Source organism: Carlito syrichta, unplaced genomic scaffold (assembly GCF_000164805.1).
Source record: "Carlito syrichta isolate Samal-C Ts95f unplaced genomic scaffold, Tarsius_syrichta-2.0.1 Scaffold145531, whole genome shotgun sequence".
Taxonomy (NCBI): Eukaryota; Metazoa; Chordata; class Mammalia; order Primates; family Tarsiidae; genus Carlito; species Carlito syrichta.
Window position 1 is genome coordinate 6,255 of NW_007089627.1, and position 26,526 is coordinate 32,780.

The 26,526-nt window shown below is 47.9% G+C and overlaps 2 protein-coding genes across 3 annotated transcripts in view; one reads left to right on the plus strand and one right to left on the minus strand.

The window, feature by feature from the left end:
- RAB24 (RAB24, member RAS oncogene family) overlaps nucleotides 1-1,595 on the plus strand; it is a 2,810-nt gene extending 1,215 nt beyond the window's left edge. The window contains exons 2-8 of the mRNA XM_008050429.2: nucleotides 22-107; nucleotides 292-370; nucleotides 473-540; nucleotides 625-724; nucleotides 909-959; nucleotides 1,097-1,159; nucleotides 1,262-1,595. Of these exons, the coding sequence (XP_008048620.2) occupies nucleotides 22-107; nucleotides 292-370; nucleotides 473-540; nucleotides 625-724; nucleotides 909-959; nucleotides 1,097-1,159; nucleotides 1,262-1,326 (512 nt within the window). The 3' untranslated portion in view covers nucleotides 1,327-1,595. The remainder of the gene's footprint in view (nucleotides 1-21; nucleotides 108-291; nucleotides 371-472; nucleotides 541-624; nucleotides 725-908; nucleotides 960-1,096; nucleotides 1,160-1,261) is intronic.
- Nucleotides 1,596-2,784: 1,189 nt separating this feature from the next.
- The window catches only part of NSD1 (nuclear receptor binding SET domain protein 1), a 136,857-nt gene continuing 113,115 nt past the window's right edge, over nucleotides 2,785-26,526 (minus strand). The window contains exons 16-22 of one of the 2 annotated variants that reach the window (XM_008050430.2): nucleotides 24,663-24,775; nucleotides 22,005-22,274; nucleotides 19,727-19,843; nucleotides 18,547-18,688; nucleotides 13,726-13,832; nucleotides 11,273-11,477; nucleotides 2,785-9,123 (exon numbers count right to left, since the gene is read on the minus strand). In XM_008050430.2, the coding sequence (XP_008048621.1) occupies nucleotides 7,493-9,123; nucleotides 11,273-11,477; nucleotides 13,726-13,832; nucleotides 18,547-18,688; nucleotides 19,727-19,843; nucleotides 22,005-22,274; nucleotides 24,663-24,775 (2,585 nt within the window). In that variant the 3' untranslated portion in view covers nucleotides 2,785-7,492. The remainder of the gene's footprint in view (nucleotides 9,124-11,272; nucleotides 11,478-13,725; nucleotides 13,833-18,546; nucleotides 18,689-19,726; nucleotides 19,844-22,004; nucleotides 22,275-24,662; nucleotides 24,776-26,526) is intronic. The other variant, XR_503746.2, reaches the window with a different exon arrangement.

Here is a 26,526-nt window from a genome sequence, read left to right on the forward strand (position 1 = left end):
CGCCCGGCCGGCCGTTCCGAGCGCTTCCCCCCTTGCAGACCATCGGGGCCGCCTTCGTGGCCAAGGTGATGTCCGTCGGGGACCGGACAGTGACGCTGGGTATTTGGGTAAGTCTTCTGGGCATCCGACGCCGGAAACTCGTTCCCGGTCTGTCACTCGCGGGCTGGCTCGTGGCCTCACAGAAGCCACTTCTCTTCTCTAGACCCCAGCTTCCTCATCTGGAAAATGGGGGGCTGGAGGACGTGGCCTTAGTTTGACTCAGGCCAGGGCTGAGCCTCCCCTGCCCTTTAGGACACAGCAGGCTCTGAGCGCTATGAGGCCTTGAGCAGGATGTACTATCGGGGGGCCAAGGCGGCTATCGTCTGCTACGGTAAGGGGGCTTCTGGGTTGCTCTCAAGCGGAAGGGGTGGGTGCCGCGCTGGCCCGGAGGACGGCTCCCCCCTCTCGGTTGTCTCCCGCATGCCCCGCCAAGACCTCACCGACAGCAGCAGCTTTGAGCGAGCCAAGTTCTGGGTGAAGGAGCTACGCAGCCTGGAGGAGGTAGGCACCCGCCGCCCGGAGACCGAGGTCTGTGGAGGCGACCTGTCGGTCTGTGGAGGCGACCCGCCTTGACTTCTGCCCCAGGGCTGTCAGATCTACCTGTGTGGCACCAAGAGCGACCTGCTGGAGGAGGACCGGCGGCGGCGACGCGTGGACTTCCACGACGTCCAGGACTACGCAGACAGTAGCTGCTTCTCGGCCCCCGGGGGCGGGGGGCAGGGTTGTGGCTGCGTGGGCGGGTCCCAGGAGCCGGGGCTGCTGGGGCAAGGCGCCCCAGGGGGGCTCCAGGAGACTCCCCGAATTGCTAGACCTCCCCTTTGCGTTTACCTAGTTCTCAGATGTGAGGCTGTAGTCACTTCTCTTTACAGATATCAAAGCTCAGCTCTTTGAAACATCCAGCAAGACAGGCCAGTGTGTGGGTGAGTGCCGTCTTGGGGCCTCCCGGCAGGGACAGGCAGGGGCACCAGAGGAAGCAGAACGGAGCCCAGAGGGCTGGGCTCCGAGATCCCCGGGCTGCCGGCGGTGGGCCCTCCCTGATCATCATTTTTCCTGCCAGACGAGCTCTTCCAGAAAGTGGCCGAGGATTACGTCAGCGTGGCTGCCTTCCAGGTGATGACAGGTGCGTGCTTCTTCCTTTGGGCTACAGCACTTACCCCAGGCCCTTTGCAAGTTACCTGCTCCCAACAGAATGATGCTGAGCTGCCACCTTTCTCTTTGACAGAGGACAAGGGCGTGGACCTGGGCCAGAAGGCAAACCCCTACTTCTACAGCTGTTGTCATCACTGAGTCACCTGGCCTGGGGCAATCAAGGGAATTCCCCAGAGCGGCTGGGCTTGGGTGGTCAGATGTCTGAGCTACCCCAGGTCTCCGTGGCTGCAGAGGGGGCACCTGCCTGTGCTGGCCATGCAACGGAGGCAGCATTGGGCTGACTGTGGCCATGAGGAAGGAAAAGGGCCGATTTGGACTCCGGGTTTCTGCCCTGGACAGCACTTCTGTCTGCAGATTATTTAAGTGGCTTCTGATCTGTAAATAAAATCAAGGCACTGTGAATCACACTCAGCCCCTCTCCCTGCTGTGTGGACTGGGTGTCAAGACACCTGGTTCTTTCTGGGGCCACCTGGCTGGCCTCGCTTCTCATATTAAGGCTCCTTCATCTCTGACTCTCCTTAGGAAGCAGGACATCTCCCAGGGTTAGAACTGACCTGCTGGGGAAACGAAGGGCTTTTTCCTGTTCTTCAGGGGGATGCTGGGGCTGAGGCAGCACAAAGCTCACAATTCCTTCTGGGGGCCAAGAGCAGCACCAAAGCTGTGCCCAGAGAGCCAAGGGTCAGACACCGCCACCGCCACAGGCTGGTGTGGCTGGCTCTGCTGCCTCTCATGTCTGGGTCCGAGTCAGTCAGACTTGGGAGTCAGGCCCTGGGCTTCCCAGTGACATCCTGCAGCTTTAATGGGAGGAGTCTCCAGTTATGCAAGACAAAGGTCTCATGGATCCACATTCAGACCAATTCACCTACTGACTCAGATGAGGGACTTCAACCCTAGCGCGAGTGTCTCCTCTGCAAAATGAGGTGACGATGACCTGGCCCCAATAAGTGTGAAGACGCTGAGTGAAAAGACCCTTTAGTACTACATGCTTTCCCCACCCTGCTGTGGGGTGCTTGCTGAAAGGGCAGGAAGGTCAGGACCAGGTCAGCAGGGCAGACAGGCTCCCAAGAGTCCCCAAAGTACTGGGCCTTGAAGGTCCAAATGAAGGATCAGGTGTTGCTGTTGACAGGGCTGAGGCTCCCTGTTCTGCCAGATGGAAATGCGCTGTTGCCCCTTCTGGCACGGATGTGTGACTCCAGCCGGGGTCTTGCCTCCCTGCTCACCCTCCGCCTCTGCCCTCCCGACCACCTTTGCAGCACCCCCCTGCAGCATTGAAAACTCGGCCAACACGGTCAGACTCACACGCTTAAGTGCTCTGGCTCCACTTATCTTGTTAAAACTCCATTTCTCAGAATACCTGCCCTTCGTGAGTGGGGGCGGCTTCCTGTGGAGGGGCAGAGACGTACACCACACTCCCAACAGGAGAGATACTCAGGCAGCCCATGCCGCCTCGTTGGGCTTAGGGCCACTGTTCCCGGTGCAGCCCCTGGGGGACTGTGTTCTCTCTGGGGCTGGCTTCTCTCCGAGCCCCAGCCAGTCCACCCTCCCTTCGGGCTCATCTCCCCACAGACAAGAAAACAAAACACAGGGCAAGGGCCATATGAGTAAAGTTAAACTTTACTTTACAGTAATTTTTTTCTATATACAAAGAATTACAGTACATGTTTAGGGGGACTCCTAGCACAGGGCTCCCCTCTTTCACTAGGAGTTTCTCTTACAGCTGACGATCTACGGGGCTGGGGGGCAAAAAACAACAATGGGTCTTGGCGGCCCCCGCCCACCCCCTTCTTGAAAATATAAAGCTCGATCTCTTTCGCCAGCAGGCTTCTTTGCCGAGACCTAAGAAGCTGCTCTGCCGTGGGCCCCTGTGCTGCACGTGCACCTCTGCACACTCACCGACACCGCACAGGCAGCACCCCCTCGGAGCTGGGGAACGCCCCCCCTGCCCTGCCCTGCCCAAACCCGGCGTCGCCAGCACCAGAACCGCTCCTCGCTGTGCTCACCTGCCCGCAAAGCTTTGCTTAACTTCAGGGTCTCACACTTGAAGCCCCTCGACAGCCTCATGTTTTAAAATCAACGGAGAGCAGCTCTACAGAAGGGACCACAGAGCTCGGCATGTGCTACTTTTGCTCATGTTGGTAGGAAACGCTTTTTCCGAGGCTGCGGGCTTCTAATTAAAATAAATTCTTTCCACATCCTTAGAAATAGTACCCTCAATCTTCACACGCAACAGAGGTGCTTCCACGAAAGCGTAAGAGGTAGAGGGGGGCAGAAAGGACCAGAGAGCTCTCTATCAGCCTGGCCCAGGCAGCGTGGACGGAGGTTATGGCCAAGGTGACCCCAGCCCTGGGAATTGCAAATGGCCACCTTTATCTGCATACGGGTCCTCTTCCGCCTCTGGCCTGAGCTGGGCCAGCCCCTAGCTGGGTGCAGGCTTCACTGAGGCTCTACCCTCTCTGCACCTCCAACAGAGCCTCTAAGAAACCTTTCTCCATAAAATCTCTTCCTCCAAAACAGGAAACCAGATTTCTTAAACTGCCAGTTCCTCAAGCCTTGGCAGTGCTTATTTACACCATGAAATTAGCACCATCATTACATTTTTGTGTGTGTACAAAACAGCAATCTATTCTTATTTCAATTTACACTACAGCAACCTCTGGCCCTGCGGCACTGGCCCTCGGAAGCTCAGCTGAGAGCTAGCTGGCCATGGGCTGTAAAGGCTCCCGCAGCAGCTGCCAGCTCTAAGGGATCTGGAATGTCTACACAAGGAACCGCTTACACGGGACTCAGCAGGGAAGAAGCTGGAGGCAGCTTTTTTCCTGCCATGATCTCAGAGGCTAGGACACTGGGTCCCTCTGACCTCCTGACTGACAAACCCCAAGAGGGTGACAACATCCACAAGACAAGCCTTAGGAGAAAACCCGCTTTATGGGAGCTCAGGGTAAAGCCCACCCGAGCTCCATGTTCTCCTGATCATTCTCCACGGGGGAAGCTGCCAGGCCGAGACTTCCTGACATTCTGCTCCCACGAAGCGACGCTAGGACCGCAACCTGGGAGTCCAATCAGTGAGCTGACGGGGCTGAGCCTAGGCCGAGATGGCTAGGACGCCTTACGCCTTATGCCCTGACCGTAGTGCGGGGTGGAGGGGGTGAAGAGTAAAACAATAGTTTCCATCAATGCCGAAGATGCGGATTTGGTTCAGAAGACCAACACAGTGACTTAAGTCATATTCGACTCTGTTTTAGGGGAAAGCAGATGTTTAAAATGGCAGATGCTTTTGCAGCAGTGCTGTTTCACCACTGGACCAGGCTGGCTCCAGCAGAAGCAAAGGAGGCTTTGAACGCAAATTTCAACAGCTCCCGGTTTTTTCCTGACTTAACGAGGCTAGCAGAGGTACTGGGCTTCTAGCTACCCAGGGAGCATGCCAGCCTTTGGTTCCCCTGGAGAGGCGTCCTGGGGAGCCAGCTCAGGGGCAGACTTTCTTGAGATCTCCACTCGCAAGCACTGACCCAACACCCAGACACCATCCTGCCCAAGGACCAGAGGGTTCTAAGACAGATGTCCTTTTAACTGCAACATACACCCCTTTGGAAAATGGGTCCCAATACAGGCTTCAGCAGAAGCACCCCCGGGGCTGACAACGTCTTGCCCTTGACCTTCACTGACAGTCTCCCTTCCCACTGTTATCCAAGTCTGCTTCTGATTGGGTGGCGACTGCATTCATGATTTTGGCGAACCAATACCAGATGCTGCCATGGGGTCCAGCAGCTCAGATTTTTAGGTTCAGTAGCCCTGGGTGGAAGCCTGGCTGTCTGTCCTTTAAGATAAAGAACTGCCCCCCAAAACCAAATACGGCTCAGCAGCTGTTTCCCAGGCAGGTCTGAATCGAAGCCTCCAGTGAATGGCGGACAATGGAAAGAACCAAAACAAACCACGAAGCGGCCAGTCCCGGCTCCCTCTCCCTAGTTCCCTCCTGTTCTGCGAGACGAATCTAGGCCACTGTCAAATCAATTATCTACCAAAGCCTACTTGGAGAAGCTACTTCAGGATCAGACTTCTCCAATTAAAATTTTTTACAGAGCCTGCACGCCCCCCACCCCCAAATTCACAGTTTATTTCATGAAACAAAGAGCTACGGTAATTGAACACACAACATAGTCAAGGAAATTCCGACAGTGCAGTGCAGATATCTTTTTCTGGTCACGACTATGGATGACAGGAGAGAAAAGGGCACAGGACTGGCACCAGGCAAACCCTATTCATACGACCTAAGGGATCAGGGGATGGGACCTACTAGCTGCAGTTATATATTTATTATTCTCACACATGATAAATACTTAATATAACGAACTTTAACGTTCTGGTGAATTTCTTTAAAAATATCTTTTTCATGGTTTAAAATTCTTTTAAAAGAAAATAAGATGCTTTACGCCTTCTCTTCCTTTTGAACAAAGAGCGTTTCCTCTCTGGTGACGTGGGGAGAGGGGACTAGAGGGGAGAACTAGGCAGGGGGAATTCAGAGGCGATTCCGAGGTCTCGGTGAAACGCAGGGAGAGGCCCCTCAACTCGGGATAGCGCTGCCCAGCCTCGTCCCTCTGCCTGAGTTCAAGTGTCTCAACCTCAGAGACAGACTTTGGGAAATAAAAGCAGATTCTATTTTTAGTCTTTATATAAAGCGCAAATGCTTCTAAAACCACTACTGTTCCCTCCTTGGAAGTGATGGGAGTAACCTCAACAGGAACTTGCGAGGAGGAAATTGGGACCAAATCCAGAGTCCTGTTGAAGGTGTAAAGGCCACACCCAGGACAGACCGGCAGGAGACACGAGGGCCGGGGACGGCCTGTTGGCTAAAGCTGCTGGCTAGGTTGGCAAAGCGGAGAGGTAACACGGTGGTCTGCAGACAAAGGAGGAGGGGCGAGGAGGAGGGAACGAATCAAGCAGCACTTCCTGTTGGCAGTCTGTGAGCTGGGCGGGTGGCAGGGCAGGGTAGCACCGACAGATTTCCCAGCCCTCGGTCCCAGCTCAGGGCAGCAGTAACAGATAATCAGCAGTTATGAGGAGTCACCTCTCAGCCTGGACAGCGCACTAAACACCGTGTCTTGCCAGTCTTAGGGGAAGGCTTCTGGCTTGCCTCTGAGCCAGGTCAGCAGGCAGGTGCCCTTAGCAGAGAGCACAGCACTTCTCAGGGAGGCGAAGGGGACTCCCTCCCACAGTAAGGAGGGCCAAGGACTAGGGAAAAGTAACTTCCCATCCGCATCTGGTACTCTTCCCAAAACTGGTGTGGCCAGCTCAGAGCTTGCCAGAGATTCCCTATGTCCACTGCCCAAGACTGGATCTGAAAGCACCTGAGTGTCTGGGGAATGGGGATGGGGTTCATGTAAAAGGAGGAAAATAGGTAGAAAAGAAAGGTAAGCTTGCCAATCATCTTCTTCCGCTGCTGGAAAGCTCCGCTTTTGTGGAGCCCTGCTCCCCTTAACCACCTGCTCCTCCAAGGCAGATCTTCCGACACGGCACAGCCCGGACAGAAGCGGCAGCAGCCGCCGCAGCCGACAGCCTCGGGCAGCCTGGACGCAGCACCCTTTGGCTGCAGACCTGTGCGAGCAAGCAAGCGAGCGAGCGTGCGTGCGTGCATGCACATGCACCTGTGCACGCCCCGACTGGGGACACTTCAGCAACACCACCACTTCTGGTGTGACAAAGGACATTTCAGAATGAGCCGAAAGCCCCAGGGCCCCTCAGAACTTCCTGTTACTCCTGGTCAAAGGTTCTTGTAAACAACCTTGGAACCCAGGCAGGCAGGTCAGACTGTATTGATCTCTGTTATCTCCCATAGTGACTAGCACCCAGCCCAGAACACGTGAATGCTCAGAAGTCGCCACCAATTCGACGAACATCAGTTCCTCCCGAGGGTTCATCACACACCCTCGATGGGGCTCCGTGGACCGGGCAGATCGCTGGGAGAGCCCCTACACCTTCCAACCTGACCAGCGGAATTGAATTCCATGCTTGACTCCAGAGTGGACTTTTTATTTCACGTTGACCATGTGTAAAAGTTGGGAGAAAGAGACTCAAGTCTGTCTGTCTCCTTCGCTGGGGCCCACTGGGATTTCCACATATGGTTCACACAACCACAAGCCCCCACTGGCTAATGTCACAAGAGTTCTGAGTGTTGGGATGTAAGGAAAGAGTAACAGTGGGAAAGTGTTGGGGCAGGTCTGTTTTTAAGGGGGAAAAAGAAAGAAAAAAGATTTCCCCTCCCCAAATGGTACCCTGGGGTAGCTTGCTGTCCACGTGACATTTACTGGTGTTACTTCCGTTCTGACTCTGCACACTTGTGACTGGAAGGAGCCTGGTTAAGAGCTGGAAGTGTGTTTTGCTCTGGTTTGGGGTCTTGCCCTCTTCCAAGAGACCAGCAAGTCTGTGCCAATGTCTGCGTGCTCCCGGCTGACCAGCAAGACTGTGCCAGTGTCTGTCCAGCCATCACAGGCCAGAGCCCTGCCCGTGGTGAGGCTTTTCCCAGGGCCCAGGGCCTCTGCTCTGCGGCTGCCAACTTCTTCTCTTCAGTGGGGAGGGAGGCTGGGACCTTCCCAAGAGACCTAAACGACGGCCCACCCCTGGCAGCAAGTCCAGGGAGCTGTTGGCCCCCGACCATCTGCTTCACCTGCTTCGCCAGGCCTGGGGCTTGGCCCAGTGGCCCTGGGGCCTGCTCAGCCCCTGCAGGAGCCCTTCCCGAGGCCTGGGGTGCTGGCTCAAATGAGAAAGCCTTGGCAGGAGGCTGGGAAAGAAGTCTGGCCTGGGTGAGTGACTTCACAGCTTGCCAAGGGTGCTCTGAAGGGGCGACCGCCTTCCCGGGTGGCTGGAGAAGAAGGTCTGACGTGCTGCCTCTCTCAATAGCTCGCGGCATAGACCCCAGCCCTTTGCTGGCAGGCCAAGAGGTCGGCTCCAGCACCGGCATCTTCTCGTCAGCCTGTGATGTGGACTCGTGAGGAGAGGCTGCCCGTTCCTTCTGGCGAGGAGTGAGGTCGATGAGATCCATCACCAAAGCAGCTCTGTTTTTGGACTGAGTGTTCTGATCCACGGGCCTCAGTGCTTTTTCTTTAGCTACCAGGGTCTGGACCACAGCGGAGAGTACTTTTTCAGGAGGTGGGAGTCTCTGGGACAAAGAAGCATGGGATTTCTCTGGGGGCCTGTCAGGAGTCTGGGGTTTGGAACAGCTGGTAATGAGCAGTCTGTCTGTCGGCGGAAGTCTCAGGCCAGTGGGGACTGGGGATTTCTCCAGTGACTGGGGCCTTGGGCTGGCAGCACCTATGGATTTATCCAGCCTTGGGTCAGCTGTCCCCAGAGGTCTTTCCAGTGGTTGGGACCTGACTGACGGTGAGGAGCTTGGGTTGGTCACTGGAGAAGGTTTGTCAGATAGCTGGGGTCTTGGTCCTGCCACTGCAGGTGGCCTGTCCAGCGGCCTCTGGCTGGATACCAAGGATTGGGGTTTGGTCCCTGACCCAGCAAGGTCTCTGACCATTTCTAAAGGCTGGGGCCTGAAGTCAGTTCTCTCGAGAGGTCTTTCAGGTAGCAGTGGCCTCTGACAAGTCCCTGCCAGAGCTTGTTTGGAGAATGACAGCATCTGGTTGGTATCAGCAGGTGGCTTATCAGACATCCTGGGCCCCTGAGCAGCCAGGCCTGGTGACGGCTCTGCCAGGTGAGTGTTTTGCCCTGGAGGCCGTGGGACGGGGGGAGGCACGTACTCACGGATCTCCCCCGGTTCCAGAGGGTTGGGCCCACAGGGGTCATGCTCAGTGCAAGACAAGCGCCCATCCAGCTTAGAAATAAAAAGCATCCCTTCTCGATGTTGCTTGCAAAAGGAGCTGGGGCACATCTCACAGAAGGAGGCTGCTTCCTTCCCACAGATGTCACACTGATGCCAAGGACACTCCCATTTCCCTGCAAACAGGAATGAAACAAAATCTTAGGAAATAAGAGGTCAAGTGAGTTGGGCCACAGCTCTGGGGCCATCTGCAGGCATGAATGCAGACCTTCCTTCACACTGCCCTCCTTCATAGATCTCATGCCACTCACCTGTCACCTCCTGCCCCAGAATGCCAGCTTCCTCCTATGCACAGAATGCATAAAATAACAGCAAAATATCAAGCAGCAGCTAGTATCAACTAAATATACAAGCAAGAGTAAATCCTGACTTCTTTTTTTTTGAGGTGCAGTCTTACTCTGTCGCCTGGGCTTGAGTGCAGTGACATGCTCATGGCCACCACAGCCTCCACTGGCTGGACTCAGGTGCTCTTTCTGCTTCAGTCTTCCAAGTAGCTGGACCCACAGGCACGTGCCACCATGCCCGGCTAATTTTTTTATTTACTGTAGACAAAAACTCTCTGTCAAGCTGCCTAGGGTGGTCTCAAACCCGTGAACTCAGGCAATTCTCTTGTCTCCACCTCACAAAGTGTTGGGATTACAGGCGTGAGCCACCATGCCTAGCTAAATCCTAACTTCTATGACTATTTCCAGTAAGGGAAAATAAAACCACCCAAAGATCTTCTTAGAGGAAATGTTCAGATACTACTTTCATAGTTTGACAAACTCCATTTGTCCTGTGCAGCTTTGAAGTATTCAACCTGCAGCTATTTAGATTCCTGCTTATTTAGTTATTGATAGGAATAAAAAAGAGAGACACAATTGCAAAAAATGGAGATTTACCTTTGCTCAACTGTATAGCCTGAAACCAGCCCAAATCATTACTGGGCTATCCACACAGCATCAGTGGAAAAGACCCAAAGCCAACCACAGTCCCTATATTGTGAAACTCAAGTTTGACCACGGACAGGATCTCCACCCCCAATGTACTACGCTAGCTCTCACTCCCAGCAGCCTGCAAGATCAGTTCCATTGCAGTGTGCGCCAGCGACGGCCCTGAGCAGTTGATTCTGAAAAACTTCCACTTCCTGGCATGAAGAAGTCCATGTAATGGGCTTGCCCTCATCCTACCTCAGTTTCTTTGATTTCGTTACTCTGGCCAACACACACTGAAGGAAAGCCAATTTAAGGAGAAACTCCTTTACCTCCTACCCCAAAGTTCTTCACCTTCTGCAAATGTTGGAAGCAGGCCACTAGCAATGTAAGGTGCACTGTATAATCTCCTCACTCTGACTATAAAACAGATGGCATATCCAGGTCCCTAAAAATCCTCTAACCCCAAATCACCTCACAAAGGTTATGAGCCTCTTCAGTCACACATCTCCTAGGCACCATTCACCCGAGCAGCCTTCTCATGTGTTAAGCTCCTTTGGAAAAGAAGTCTCCTCTGCGAGGAAGAAGAACCCACTAGGCTGAGGGAGTGGTTTCAAGGGGGACAAGCCATCTCACTGGCTGGGATGACCCAAAGGTGCTATGGTCTCAATCTTTCTTTTGTTTTTTTCAAGTCGGATTCTCACTCTGTCGCCCAGGCTGGAGTACACTGGTATGCTCACGGCCACCGCAGCCTTGACCTGCTGGTCTCAGGCAATCCTTCCACCTCAGCCTTCCAAGTAGCTGGAACTACAGACGTGCGCCACCACGCCCAGCTAATTTTTTTTTTTTTTTTTTGATTTATTGTAGAGACGAGGTCTTGCCATGTTGCCCAGGCTAATCTCAAACCCGTGGCTCAGGCAATCCTCTCATCTCCGCTGGGATTACAGGCATGAGCCACAGTGCCCGGTCCTCAATCTTTCTCTGGATAAGCAACATGATTTCGTGGCCCTGGAGTCAGAAAACCTGTCTGTCAGTCCAGCTCTTCCATGGTCTTGTGAAAAGCCATCTCACCAATCCTGACTCCCCGCTTCCTCATGCACGTTACAGGAGAAAAGGGACCTACATGGGTTGCTGGGAGGAAGAAATGATGTTAATGTAAGTACTTGACCCACAGCAGGTGCATTTCTGTCCCTTTCTGTACAGCCAAGGATTCTAAGCCCCTGCTGTCATTCACTTCCAGAATAAGAACACAGACCACACCCCTCAACACCATGTGTGGGAAGACCAACGGCACTTTCTCCCAGATGGCGTAAGACTAGGCAGAGAACAAGAGGAAATGGATTCTGGCACTAACCTGCGGGTCGCTTGGTGAGATTGAGACAGTCCGCGTGGTAAACTTTTGGGCAGCCTGGCTTCTTGCAGGAGACGAGCTGGCCAGCGTCCCCGCAGCTGAAACACTCATCCTCTCGCTCCTTTGTGATTTCACCCTGGGTCCTGCGCTTCCCCTGTTGCTTCTTCTTGAATTTCTTTGACTTTTCTTCTGTGGCAATGGGCTGATTCTGAAGGTCAGATAGGGAGCAATCAGTGTTCTGTCACACATGAGCACTACCCTTGATCGGGCCAAGTATCCTGAGACTCAGTGTCTTCTCTGGAAAAGACAGTCCCCATCGGCTGTCATGAACATAAGAGAAAACACATCTGACAAGACACCTGGCAATCACAGATAGCCAATATATGGTAGCATTAATCAGCATTTTGTACTAATTACTCCTGCCACCGCAATGAAACAGAAAAGGCCTTATGTGCCTTTCTTTTCTTTTTTTTTTTTTTTGAGTTGGAGTCTCACTCTGTCACCCAGACTGGAGTGCAGTGGCCGCTCCCGGCCACTGCAGCCTCGACCTGCTGGGCTCTGGCAGGTCAGCCTTCCTAGTAGCCGGAATTACAGGTGTGCGGTACCACGCCCAGTTGATTTTTTTTGTTTGATTTATTGTAGAGATGAGGTCTCGCTGCCCAGGCGGGTCTCGAACCCGTGGGCTCAGGCAATCCACTCACCTCAGCCTCCCAAAGGCGCGGGATTATAGGCTGAGCCACCGAGCCCGGCTGTGCCTTTCTTAACAGATAAGACTCATGTTAAATGGCACCATTTTCAGGTTTTATTTTTATGTTTGTCTAATTTAAAGGTTAAAGATTTCATTGGAAGTGTGTGTACACCTGCACACTTCTTGTTTATTCAGCAGACCTTTGCCGAACACTTGCTACGAGTCATATGTTATGAAGACACAAAAAAAATCATTCACCGTCCTTGCCCTCAACAAGGCTATGTGCATCTTTAAGTCATCTTAGGTTAATGACCAACATCCCATGACAGGTCCTGGTTCAGCCTGCAGGTCTCCTCTCTGTGCTCCCTGCAGCCCACATTAGGTCACCTGACCCTTTGGATTTAATCATGTCCACTTCAGCCTAAAAACACCCAGGACTAATCCATAAGGCTTAGTGAAGGTCCCTCCTATTCTGACATGCCAATATTTATTAACAGACTACAGTGATTTTTTTTTTAAGATTAGAAAATATAATTTATTTAAAAGTAAATAAGAGAGAGAGAGAGAGAGAGAGAGAGAAATTCACCTCCTAAGGTGAGGGAGGGTGCCAAAGGCAGGGAGCATGGCGACAGCTATAGCTCAAAGAGCACATGGCCACACAAGAGTCTAGCAAAGCAACAGCCTACAGTGATTTCTAAACTTCTGCTCTGGCATTTCTCTTGCTGATTCACATGTGAAATGCTGCCCTACACAGAGCTCAAAGATGTAGGAACTGACATACCCAAGGTACCTAACAGTGCTAACTATGGGCTTTCAATTTATAGTAAACAAGTGAACAGGTATCTTAAGGTATTAGTAACTACACCAACTAACTAAGCAAAAGCAAAACAAACCTCAATGTAACATGATTTTCCTTTTTTAATGAGATAAAAGAATAGTTAATGAGTATTCTTCATTTTCATGTTATTGCTCAAAATGATTTACTTTTAAAAATTGGTTTCTATGCTAATTTACATTTTCAGTTGAATTCGTAATCAAAATGCATAATGGGAAATACCCAACAGAAATCACTGTGTGACTACTCTGCATCAAAATTAAACTTCCATTTTCACTGTGCTGTTACCTATGACAGAAACCTTGAAGCATCCAGATGTTTACCTATCATCATGTCCATCCATATAAAATCAATCAAAATGATTAAGACTATATAACTGCAAGAAAACTTTTAAATAATATTTAAGTAGCAAAAAGACTTGTAAATAATTCTTAACAGTTACAGAACTGTAATTCAATTAAAGTGCACATAAAAAAACGAGACACAGCAATGTTTACTCTTCGTTACAATGGTGAGAATAAAGAGCCTTACTTCCCCTATGGTGCTACACTAAGAATCTTAACTTAAACCGCAGATTCTTCAGCATCTTCAGAAAGAAATGGCGAGGGAGACACAGAGATACCAAGAATCTCAATAGCTTCTCAGGAGACATGAAATCAGGTGACACCAATGAGGTGGGAAAGCAACCTTTTTTAAAAGCATCACTAATCAAAGTCAGGTTGCTCAAAAACACTTTGACAATACCCAAAGATCCTCTCTTTGGCAAATGTATTATCAGAATGCTTAGAAAATTAAGCCAGTAGTCCAACAGACACCTATTCAATGTTGTTATTTCAAAGAACTCTTTTCTTAAAATGAAGACTTAGTCCTAACACTGCTAGGAAGGGAGGACCATACCACTATTCCCAATGAAAACGTCTGGAAGGGTGGTACCTTTGGCCTTACACCCAAGAAGCCGCTGCAGTTTGAGGCTCCACATTTGCAAACAGTCTTTCCATTCCCAAGGCATTCTAAGTTGTAGTTGAAGGTAAGTTCAGTGCCTGCATGAGAACGTGAAATATTAACAAATATGGCTTAATAACATTACTTCTGTATTACACAAGATTCCAACTCCCAAGAGAACAGATTAATTTATTTTTTTGAGTCTCGATCTATCACCAAGGCACACAAGAAAACAAGATCTCTGCTTGAGAACGAAGATACAGTGAAAATAGACCTGCACAGACTTTATATTTTATATATATACTTTTGAGTCACAGTCTCAATCCGTCGCCCAGGCTAGAGGGCAGTGGCACACCCACGGCCACCCCAGCACCAACCAATTGAGCCACAGAGCCCAGCCAATTAATTTTTAAAAAGAGAATTTTTAGCCTTGCATGGTGGCTCACGCCTGTAATACCAGCACTTTGGGAAGTGGAGATAAGAGGACTGTCTGAGCCCATGGGTTCGAGAGCAGCCTGGGCAACTTGGTGGGAGCTCGTCTCTACAATAAATAAAAAAATTAGCCAGGTGTGGTGCTGTGCGCCTACAGTTCCAGCTACTTGGAAGTCTGAAGTGGAAGGGTCGCCTGAGCCCAACAGGCTGAGGTTGCGGTGGCCTTGAGTGTGCCATTGCACTCCATCTAGCCTGGGTGACAGAGTGAGACTCTGACTTGAACAATAATAATAACTTTTTAAAAAAGGATGTGTGAACTTAATACATCCTAGTCCTATAATGTTATTCATCAGTTGATACACTAAACAGAAAAAGTTAAATTGCTTAACAAGTAATATTTAAGATAAACTCTGAGGTATCATTTACCTCAGGTTGTTTTTCCTTTGTTTTCTACTAATTCAGATACAAAATATATTAACTCCTTAGCACAAACAAACAAAAAGCAATTCATTATATATCAATGTGCCAGGAACTGGGAGCACAAGAATGAAGCAAACCTGTTGGTTTCCACCCAGGTGGGCACACAGTATCTGGCAGCCCTCGGATGAGAGGCAGCCCAGGACAGAGGGACAATACAAAGTTCTACATCACAGACTGGCTGCACAGCTCAGGTATGCCACAGTTCAGATGGGTGATGTGAACCCCAAACAGTCCATTTGTAAAACAGAGAAGTAACCGGCACAGAAGCTTAACGAGAGACTGACACAATGCCCACAGCAATAATTTGTAAACTTTAAAGAGGTGAATAGCCTACGATGCAAACTGTTCCCTTTCTGTCAAAAATCTGTTTCATCAAAATTAGGAGAGCAAATAAAACACAGAAACATTCAAACTCAAAGCTCATAAGTCAAAGCCCCTTAGGGAAGGCCTAACATACAAGAATTTTATGTAAGCACATAAGGAGGTTGCTTCTGGGTTGGGATAATGGCTTATAGCTAATTTATAAAGTGCCAACCATTCATATATAAAATTGTCAAGTTTTGGAAGACCTCTTATTACAGACTGACATGCCTATTTTTTTTTTCTTGAGTAGGGGGTCCAAGCTGGAGTGCACTGGCATGCTCACGGCTACCACAGCCTTGACCTGCTGGGCTCAGACGACTCGTTTCAATCTTTCAAACAGATGGGACTTCAGGGACACACCCCCATGCCTGGCTACTTTTTTTGATTTATTGCACATTGCTCAGGCTGGTCTCAAACCCCTGAACTCAGGCAATCCTCTCGCCTTGGCCTCCCAAAATGCTGGGATGACAGGCGTGAGCCACTGTGCCCAGCTGACATACCTTTCATCAGTGAGACTACTATACATGGCTTTTCATCTAATGCTGGAAACAGATCATTATTTCTTTATTCATTTGAGCAACACACAAAGCAGCTGGCTTATGACGAGGGCGCATGTTGCAGGGTTAGCAGAATCATTCTTCCCTCGGCAAAAAGCTTGCAGAGGCCGAGCGAAGAGTGGGGCTGTATCTCCCACTAACGCCTCCTCGAACTGACTCGACTGAAGGCTGGGTGATTCTACACACACTGGTTTTTTTCTGCAGAAAAATTTCTAAACACACAACCAGATTTTTGTGGGCTTTATGTACATATAAGGCAACTCCACCACATCCACAAATCTAAGGCAGCAAGATACCTGGCGTAAGGTGGTGCTTCCTGAACACATCCTGTTAGCATAATCACATAATGAGCTAAAACAACTCAGACGGTATCAGTACTCATAAAGGAACACTGGGTATCATTTCAGAAAAGAGCCGAATGTGCAACAATCCCAGATAATCCCCAGTTACTGGGGATAGGAAAATGAGTGAGATAAACAAGAAGTGAGATGGCACACATGGGAGACAATAAGTGACAGATATGTGAAAAGGCTAAGAAGCTGGGTGACAATCTGCCTCTAGCTGCCCAGGCCTCTGTTCAGTCTGGCACTCAGCATACTCCATCTCATTTTCGATGCCAACCATGCAAACTGGAAGAAAAGAGAGGACAGGAACAAGGTCTGAATTTCAACACCAAGCTACCAAAGCTGAGTGAACACAGGAGAAAATAAATTTGTGGCTACACATGGTAGAGGTAGCCATTCCCATGGATGGGGACCAAAGGATCTGAGTAAGAAAGCAGGGCACTGGCAGTGGTCAGGAGATAAACTTAGTCATGTGACTGAGTAATCAATATAGAGAAAGCCCTGCAACCCTGGGCCACATAGAGATAAAAAAGGATGGAAAGAACAAGCGGTGTCAGATTGAAGAACCCAAGAAACATAGGTGTACAGGACCTACCTTATTACAATTTTGCAAGGATTAAATGAGACAATATGCTTAGAAAAATGTCTGTATCTGACAACATTTACTAAATTATTCCTATTACAAAGCAGAAGTCAAAACAATTTATTCTGAAGTCATTCAGTTAAAAAATGTGAAACAAATCAGCATTTAAAAAATCAGTCTCGGCTGGGCACGGTGGCTCACGACTATAATCCCAACAGTTTCGGAGGCTGAGGTGATAGGACTGCTTGAATTCACAGGTTCAGGACTGGCCTGGGTGACTTGGCGAGACCTCATCTTTACAATATATCAAAACATTAGCTAGGCATTGTGGCATCTGCCTGTAGTTCCAGTTACTTGGAAGACTGAGGTATAAGGATTGCCTGAACCCAGGAGGTTGAGGCTGCGGTGGCCGTGAGAGACAGGGTGAGACTCCAACTCAAAAAAAGAAAAAAAAAAAATCAATCTTGTGGTCAAGGGGAGGGTAGTGGATAGTGATGATTTAATACTTCAGGCGAATCAAATGAAAAACAAGAGAAAAGAATGAGTGGCTCAAGTTTTAAAATCTGAACTCGCAGAATTTTTAAAACTCTAAAAAAGTCTGTAAGACTTTTGGAGAAGGCCGGGCTTGGTGGCTGACCCTGTCATCCCAGCACTTTGGGAGGCTGACGCAGGTAGATTGCCTGGGCCCGCAGGTTCAAGACCAGCCAAGGAAACTTGGTGAGACCTCGTCTCTACAATAAATCAAAAATTAACTGGGCGTGGTAGTGTGCACCTGTAGTTCCAGCGACTTAGAAGGCTGAGGTGGAAGGATCTCTGGAGCCCAGCAGGTCAATGCTGAGGTGGCCATGAGTGTGCCACTGCACTCCAGCCTGGGTGACAGAGTGAGACTTCAACTCAAACAAACAAACAAGACTCGTGGAAAGCATATATTTTAGAGACAGGGTCTTACTCTGTCACCCAGGCTGGAGTGTAATGGTGTTATCATAGCTTACTGCAGCCCAGAACTTACAAGCTAAAGAAATCTTCTGCCTCAACCTCTTGAGAAGGTGGGACTAAAGGTGCACACCACGGTGTTAAGTTGTTTCTTTCTTTTTAAAAAAAATAGGCTGGGCACAGTGGCTCATGTTTGTAATCCCAGCACTTTGGGAAGCCAAGGCAGGAAGATCACTTAACACCAGGAGTTCGAGACCAGCCTAGGCAACACAGTAAGACCTGGTGGCAATAAAAAAGCAAACCAATTAGTGGGGCGTTCACATAAAACCTAATGGTCTGGGAAGATATTCTGCTTGGAGAAATGAGCCAGTCACACAAGGCCACATATTATATGATCATTTACATGAGGTGTGTATGGAAGTCTAATTCAGAGACAGAAAGTAGAATGATGGCGTCCAGGGGCTGTGGGGAAGGGGGAAAATGGAGTTAGTGTTTAACGGGTATAGTTTCAGCAGGGGAGGTGCAAAGTATTCTGGAGATGGATGGTGGTGACGGCTGCACAACAATGTAAATGAACTTAATGATAGAGAACTATAAACACAAAAATGGCTAAAATTGGCCAGGCGTGATAGCTCATGCCTGTAATCTCAGCACTTTGGGAGTCTGAGGTGGGAGGACTGCTTGAGCCCATGAGTTTAAACCAAACTAGGCAACACAGCGAGACCGTGTCTCTAGAACAAAATTTAAAAATCAGTCAGTAGTGGTGGCATGTGCCTGTAGTCCTAACAACTCGGGAGGCTGAGGTGGAAGGATTGCCTGAGCCTGAGAGGTCGAGGCTGCAGTGAGCTGTGCTTGCACTACCGCACTCCAGACTGGGTGACAGAGAAAGAACTCAACTCAAAAACAAACAAACAAACAAAAAGGTTAAAGTCATACATTTTTATGCCACACCTACTTTATTATCCCCGTTCCAAAATCCATGCCGAAAGACCACCTGGAAGGTCTTCATGTATCCTCGGGAATTTGAAGTGTTCATTTTGAAGTACAGGATACTTGGGATTTTTAGGTGATAAAGCCTGAAATTCAGGTCTTAGCTCCAGAATCCCGAAATGAGTCTCACCTGCTTTGATGTCACTCAGGGCAAAAAGGCCAACGCGGGTGTCTCCATTCACCGACCACTTCTGGGTCTCACAGTTGGGCTGGCAGCAATGGTTCATGAATCGAGCATAGTTTCCTTTGGGGCCAGCATCAATGATCCGGTCCTAGAATTCCAAGAGAAGCTGCTCATCAGACATCCTGAGACCTCTTGCTATTGATTAAAATCAGACTTTTCTCTCTACTAAGCTGGAGTTCCTCTTTGTAAAGTTCAATCCCCCAGAGCAGTGGATCTCAAAGTGTAATCCCTGGGCCAGCAGCTCCATCACCACCTGGCAAGTTGTCAAAAATAAAAACTCCTGGGCTGTGCTTCAGATACAACAAAACAGAGACTCGGTACAGTGCCGCAATCTGTGTTATGACGAGACTGCCAGGTGATGCTGATGTAAGCTGCCCACTGCTTTGGAGGCAGCAGCATGTGCCATCCTCTCATGAGGTAGTTTCCAATCCAAATGCACATTAGAAATCACCCAAGGAGGTTTAAATACTGATGCAGGGTCTCCATCCCAGACCAAGGACAGAATATCTGAAGGTGAGGATCTCACAGATTATAAACGCACAACTTGACAAATGTTTCCAAAGGTACATACTGGGAAAGGGTTCTGGGGTTGTCATAAAAGCTAGAGGATGAAAAAAATGTGAGTGGAACCTAATATTCAAGTGCAGATACACAGAAAATAACACACTGGGACACTCAAACTAGGAATAAGTTCCAAGTACAACTCCAGGCGTTATTGAAATGAAACACATGAGAAAATTCCTAAAATTGGAAAGGTGACTTAAGTTCTTATACTGAGTTCTACAATCAATTTACATGACTGTCTCAATGCAATAATTAAATACCAACAAATCAGCTTCTCAATTTATAAAATCGAAGGTTACAAGAATGATTATTTACTTTTCAGGCTTCAACATTTTAATCTTCTAGGAAGAAAATGCTAAAAACAGTGTTATTGCTTTTGGACATGGCTACAGCCAAAATGAGGAATATTACCTACCTTAGAACTCTGAACAAGCAATGCCCATGGACTGAAAAAGTCCTTGCTTTGGGCAAAGCAGGAGATGCCAACAAATACTATGGTTGTGACAGCATAAATCCCACAATCTCTCGACAATGGAAACAGCATTTGTTCTCCATTACTTACTTTATCTAGGGTGAGCATATAGAAATTGGTGATATCGTGTTCCTGGGCATGACGGATCCGAGCTCTGCATTCTTCTTCATCTATGAGCTCACCCACATACTCATTCACAAATTCACCCTAGAACAAGAAACAGCTACTGGCTGAATGGCAAAAAGCACACTGGCATTCAAATGTATACCTTATTTTGTTTTTGAGTTGGAGTCTCACTCTGTCGCCCAGATTGGAGTTCAGTGGCCGCTCCCGGCCACTGTAGCCTCGACCTGCTGGGGTCCAGCAAACCTTCCGCCTCAGCCTTCCAAGTAGCTGGAACTACAGGTGCGCGCTACCACGCCGGGCTAGTTTTTGGTGTATTGTAGAGACGAGGTCTCGCCATGTTCCCAGGTGGGTCTCGAACCCGCGGGCTCAGGCAATCCACTCACCACAGCCTCCCAAAGCGAAAGCATGTGATTTTATCTGCATACGATCATTCTATGATGCCACAACCAATTGATAATGTTAGCCACCTTGCCACTCCCAGCTCATCCCAGAAAGATTAGGGTACACTGGACACAACAGACCCTCCAGAAAGGAAGGCTAGTAAGTAACCCAAAAGCTTCCTTATAATAGGGATATAGAGACCAGTCTCCCTAAACTATGCTCATCTTTCTGAGAGCTTGCCCTGTTCTGCCACTCTGCAAGTCCCACCACTAACTTCCCCATCTGCGGTGCTACTAGCAATCACACTAGCTGCCACACATGTTGACCCCTTCTCCAATGATTTAATGCTTACTCTTCCTGATCCAACTGCTACTCATCTTCCGAGTACCAACGTAAAATATCCTTAGAGCCAAGCTAGTTTCAGGTCCTCGGCCACATGGCTCCAGAGCCCTGTCTACTTCCACATTGGGTGATGCCCACATGGGCATCCACCTGTTGAATGTCCTTCCCACTTAAGGTGTAGATTTCTTGGGTGTGGTGACTCACACCTGCAATCCCATCACTGTGGGAGGTAGAGGTAAGAGGATTGCTTGAGCCCAAGATTTGAGACCAGCTTGGGCAACTTGGTGAGACTTCATCTCTATAATAAATCAAAAAATTAGCCAGGCATGGTGGTAAGTGCCTATAGTTCCAGCTACTTGGAAGGCTGAGGCAGAAGGATTGCCTGAGTCCAGCAGTTCAAGGCTGTAGTAGCTATGTGCGTGTCACTGCACTCTAGCCTGGATGACAGAGGCAAACTCCCACTTAAACAAAGGATGTAAACTTGACGAAAGCATGGATTATGTCTCTTTTATTTATTATTGCATCCCTCATGAAATGCCTGGCACACAGGCAGATATATAACAACGTGGCAAACAACTAAACAGACCAACCCATTTGTACTACCTTTCCTAGAAAAAAATTTCAGTAATATTCTTCAGGAAGTAAAACCAGAGAAAGGCTTATTTTTATTAAAATGCCAAATAAGATTTACTTTACATAAAGAGAGTAAAATATTATTTATGAGAAACAGCTTACAGAGCCTGCCAAGTTTCAAATAGAAGATGTTACTGTATTTTTGTTCAGTAAGGCCTAACCCTCTTCTCCTTCGTGTTTCATGAACTCAGACCCGATTTTGCCCCGGTAAAAAAAACTTTTATTTATAGGTAATCACCACCTCTGTATGATGTGCTCACTGTCCTCACACTCTCTTAATTACTGGTTCTAGGATTTTCACGAAAAAGCAAATAAAGTCACAGCATCTCTGTGGAGTTCCCTCTTTGACCTCCATCCTCCCACACAGTGAACACAACCAGAAAGGACATCAGACCTCAAGGAGACCATCCATTCTCAAGCCTCTAACAGTAGAAGGACACCTGGCACAGTGGCTCATGCCTGCAATCCCAGTACTTTTGGAGACAGGGCTGGAGGAATGCTTGGAAACTCAGGAATTTGAGTCTAGCGTAACCAAAAGCAAGACCCCATTTCTACAAAAACTATAAAAATTAATCCCAGTGTGGTGGCGCATGCCTGCAGTCCCAGTTACATAGGAGGCTGAGGTGGAAGGACTGCCCTGAGCCCAGGAGACTGAGGCTGCAGTGAGCCTTGACAGTGATACACTGTACTCCAGCTTGGTGAACAGAGGAAGACGTTGTCTCAGACAAGACAAAACAACTTGTGAAAGGATCCTGCAAGACACAATACTAAGCTTAATCCCCAACTATGTTATTTTTCTATATGATAACTTTTCTCACATTCACTAAGAAAAATTAATTGTATCAAACAACTGAAAAAGGAAATCTGGTCACTCAGTTTTCCTCACCTTTTTAATATCTGTTTTCGTCCGCAGGCCCCAGCCCCTCTGTAACGTGCGGAAGATCTCCACCTCTGGGTACTGGCGCTTAGAGAAGCACTGGTTCTGGCAGCGCCCGCCAGCAGGACACACCGTGGGGTGGCACTCATAGAGCAGCATGCGGTTGATGCACTCAGAGTCTATCCCACAGGGGTTCTCATCCGTGGCTTTGCAGTTGCAGCGTGGAATTTCGGACAAGTCTGCAGTGAATATCTGTACCCTGCCAATAGGACGGTTCACCTAGAGAAGAAGCACACAGTTTCCGGCATCAGGCAAGTCAGAAAAAGACAATCCAGGCCCTGGAAAGGGCAGATTGTTTTCCCTTGAAGTTACCTGCCACATTGAACATCATTTCAAAGCTTTGAAGACAGTGAATTATAAGCGAGGCTTCCACTACTGCCACACAGTGGCGCCAAATTAGCAGCTACATAAAAATATGTGCTATTTTTAGGTGAGAAACTGTTGGCATGGACGAATCTGTGGGTAATTTGGGCTCCTCCATGTGAAGATGTGTCTTAATGCTACCATGATTTAAAAACATGTTTTTTTCTTTTTTTAACAGGCAGGGTCTCAAATTCCTGAACATAAGCAATCCTCCACACCTCAGTCTACTGAGCAGCTGAGACTGCCCAGCTTATGATGTAAAATCTTTAAAAGGACCATGGGAATGCCACTCGTGGATTGATTTAGTATAATGCTTGTGCTGATAAATACAGTGAAATGTGGTGAGATAAAAGATGCTGATCAAACAGCTGCTGTGATACCAAAGCCACTAATACGGAGTTTTTAAATGCTAGCAACAATACTAAGGAAAAAAATAGATTTCAACAGAGATGGAATTGAGCCTGAGAATGAGTCTCCTCTCCCTTGATATTAGTTCAGTAGAAGCTGCCAAATCAAGTTTTCTAAGACACAAACCATGTATCAAATTTGACTACTCAGGAATGAGCCAGTTGTGGTGATGTGTGCCTACAGTCCCAGCTCCTCAGAAGGCTGGGCAGGAGGGATGGCCTTAACCCAGGAGGTCCAGGCTGCAGTGATCCAGGATTGTGGCACTACACTCCAGCCTGGGCAACAGAATGAGACTCCGATTCAAAAAAAGTAAAAGCCACCCTTAGTTCAGAAACATTACGTAAATAGGCAATAGACCAAATTGGCCGATGGACCGTAGTTTGCCAAGCCTTCAAGTGCAAGAATACAGCTGGCCTCTACATTATATGATGAAATCACTCACAGGAAATTGTTCTTTCAATAGCTCAAAATTGTGCTGCCCTAAAATACCTGCCTTGCTATTATCTGACACCTAGGAGAATGTGAATAAGATTCCTTTCCTTTTCTGAAGCTTGACTATACTCTGGTGTTATATCCTCACACACAGTAACTCCATTTATACTTAACATATTGACCAAACGACTGCATCACCTTTCAAGAAAGTACAAAAGACTGTCTATTACACCTAAGGAAAGGAGGAAGACAGAAGTATAAGAGACTGGAGACACCATCTTGGTGGTCTGCCTTTGGTAGGGTTACTAGATTTAGCAAATAAAAATCCAAGACACCAAGTTAAATTTTAATTTCAGATAAACAACAAACAATTTTTTAGTTTATGTATATCCAACGCAGTAATTGGGACACAAACATACTAGATTCTCAAGATTGACGTGAAATAGATCATCAAGTAAAATTCACCATCACACTTCAGAAACTAAAAAAAAAACAATCGAGGAAAGAAAAAAAAACTGAAAAGCAAACAAGCATTTCTAAGAACAAAAACGAAATAGAATACTCTCATGCAGTAATGACATCACAAATATTTTGCAGCAGGAACCTGGGCAACCTTGTTTTGCTAACAGGACTTCTGATATTCTTTCAAGTTTATAACATTTGAGCATCACAACTAACTTATCTGATAAAAAGAAGTTTGTAAAAAAAAGTTTTAATCAATACTAAAATTCCTAATAAATTCTTCACTGTTCCTTTATTTTGACATTTGTAAATTATTCATATAAATGATGTAAAAAAATAAGAAAATACACAGATTCCACTAGATCCAGATGATAAATGGTGGCAACTATTTTACCAGGTAGACTGAGGTTTAGGTACACCAAAATATTAATTATCCTGGCTGGGTGCGATGGCTCATGCCTACAAGGCCAGCATTTTCAGAGGCAGAGGCAGGAGGATCACTTGAGCCCAGGAGTTCAAGACCAGTCTGGGCAACATAGTGAGACTGTCTCTACCAAAAAAAAATTAATTCTTCTGACCTTGAGAATTCCAGTCATACTGGTCACCTCAAATATCTTCATTCATAACAAGATGCACCATGTGTATTATTCACACTATCTCAGGGCCATTTACCATTTCTCATCATAGTTGTTTGGTCCCTTTTAAATTGCAAGATGCTGACTTTCCAAGTCTGTAGAAAAAAGCCTGCATGGACGCACAGTTCACTTTCTAAAGTGCATGCAGTGTGCTAAGAATGGTCCTCTGGTGCTTTGTCCTTATTTCTGTTAAGCTCACACCTTTGCCTGAAAGCAACTGTGCTTCCCATCTCCTCATGAACGGGGTGGGAGGAGAGTCAGCTATTCAGTGTCTCCTAAGATAGGCTCCCAGGACTTTTTTTCTCACCTTTATATGCTTGTAAGGTGGTGGCTTCTTGTCATTCTTTCGGTCTTCTTGTAGCTGTCTTAGCTCTTTTTGGGCCTTCAATTCCTCAAATCTCGCTGCAGCTTCCTGAAGAGCTAATAAAACAGCACAAGTCACTTGAAGATCTCGAGGTAGAGTTATTTTACCATTTTCCCATTTAATTTGGAGAACATCCATGTTTTAAGCAAAATCCACCAACATTATATGAAAAAGAATACAAATGACAAATGCGTTATGGAGTCCCAAGGGTATTCAGACACAGTGTTAAGATAGAACACAAACCAAAACTAAATCACACAACAAAGACTACAACCTTAGAAGAAATAAAAACAAAAATTGCTATGTGGCTTGAAAAAGCCCATGGATACCATGTCCTGGCAACTAAACTTCATCTGTCACTGCCTTTAAGCCTCCATCTTTCTACAGTCCTGAATTTCTCCTTCCAGAAGCACTCCACTCCTTAGTGCTCTGGGGATTGTGTGCCCTCGCCTCTGGGAGAAATGCAGAGCTGAGCTTGTGGTTTTCTTCCTGTCTCTTCTCCAGAAGACCTGTCCTCCCTACTCTCATATGAACTGTTCTGTAAACATCAACCAGGAGCCCTCATGAAACACAGACCTCATCTATGTTCAAGTCCTGTGCTTTCACACGTGTAAGAGACTGCAATATCTGAACAGTATCACAAAACAACACAAAACAAAAAACGATTCTCATTCTGGCCTATAATCCCAGCAGATTGGGAAGTAGAGGTGAGAGAATTTGTCTGAGCCCACGGGATCGAGATCAGCCTGGGCAACTTGGCGAGACCTCATTTCTATAATCAATCAAGAAAAATTAGCCGGGTGAGTTGGCCCATGCCTGTACTTCCAGCCACGTGGAAGGCGGAGGCGAAAGGATCGCCTAAGCCCAGCAGGTCAAGGCTGTGGTGGCCGTGAACGTGCCACACTGCGCTCCAGCCTGGGCAACAACCAAAATGGAACTGATATTCCCAGTTGCAGCCTCATCTTTTTTTTTTTTTTGAGCCAGAGTCTCACTCTGTCACCTGGGTTGGAGTGCAGTGGCATGCTCACGGCCACTGCAGCTCGTCCTGCTGGGCTCAGGCAATCCTTCCACCTCAGCTTTCCAAGTATCTGGAAACACGGGTGTGCACCACCACCCCCAGCTAATTTTTTGATTTATTGTAAAAACGAGGTTTTCACCAAGTTGCCCAGGCTGTTACCCAGGCTGGTCTCGAACCCCTGAGCTCAGGCAATCTTCTCACCTCGGCCTCCCCAAGTGCTGGGATTACAGGGTTGAGCCACCGCATCCAGCCCGCCTCACCTTTTGATGGTCCCAACACTCGAACCCAGGCTGAGTTTCTAAAACTCTACTCTGATTAGGTAAATTACCTATCTTTTCAGGCAAATAGCCCAATGTTCTTGCAGCCCTGTGCCAAGTGGCAAACACTTAATAAGTCACAAGCTCAGCACGCTAGATTCAACACATGCGTCACATGTGCGGGGTTCCTGATACAACATCTTCAGTGCTTTTCCTTCTTCACAGGCAGCGTGGGGTCATGCACTGAATTCTGGTGCCCAACTATTAGAGTCGAAATCTTCCTCTATCACTGGGTAAGTAAGATCTTGGGCAAGCAGTGTAACTTTAATGTGCCTCAGTTTCCTCGACTGCAAGATCACAATGGCATCCACCTCGCAGGGCTGCCATAAAAACTTAAACCAGACATAGAATAGGGCCTGGCAAACACCAAATGGTAGCTGTTACTATTATGGTCATTCCTCATCCAGAGTCACTTGGTAGAGGAATCATCCAATAATTCCCAACACTGATTCCCAGCTTAGCAAGGCTTCTT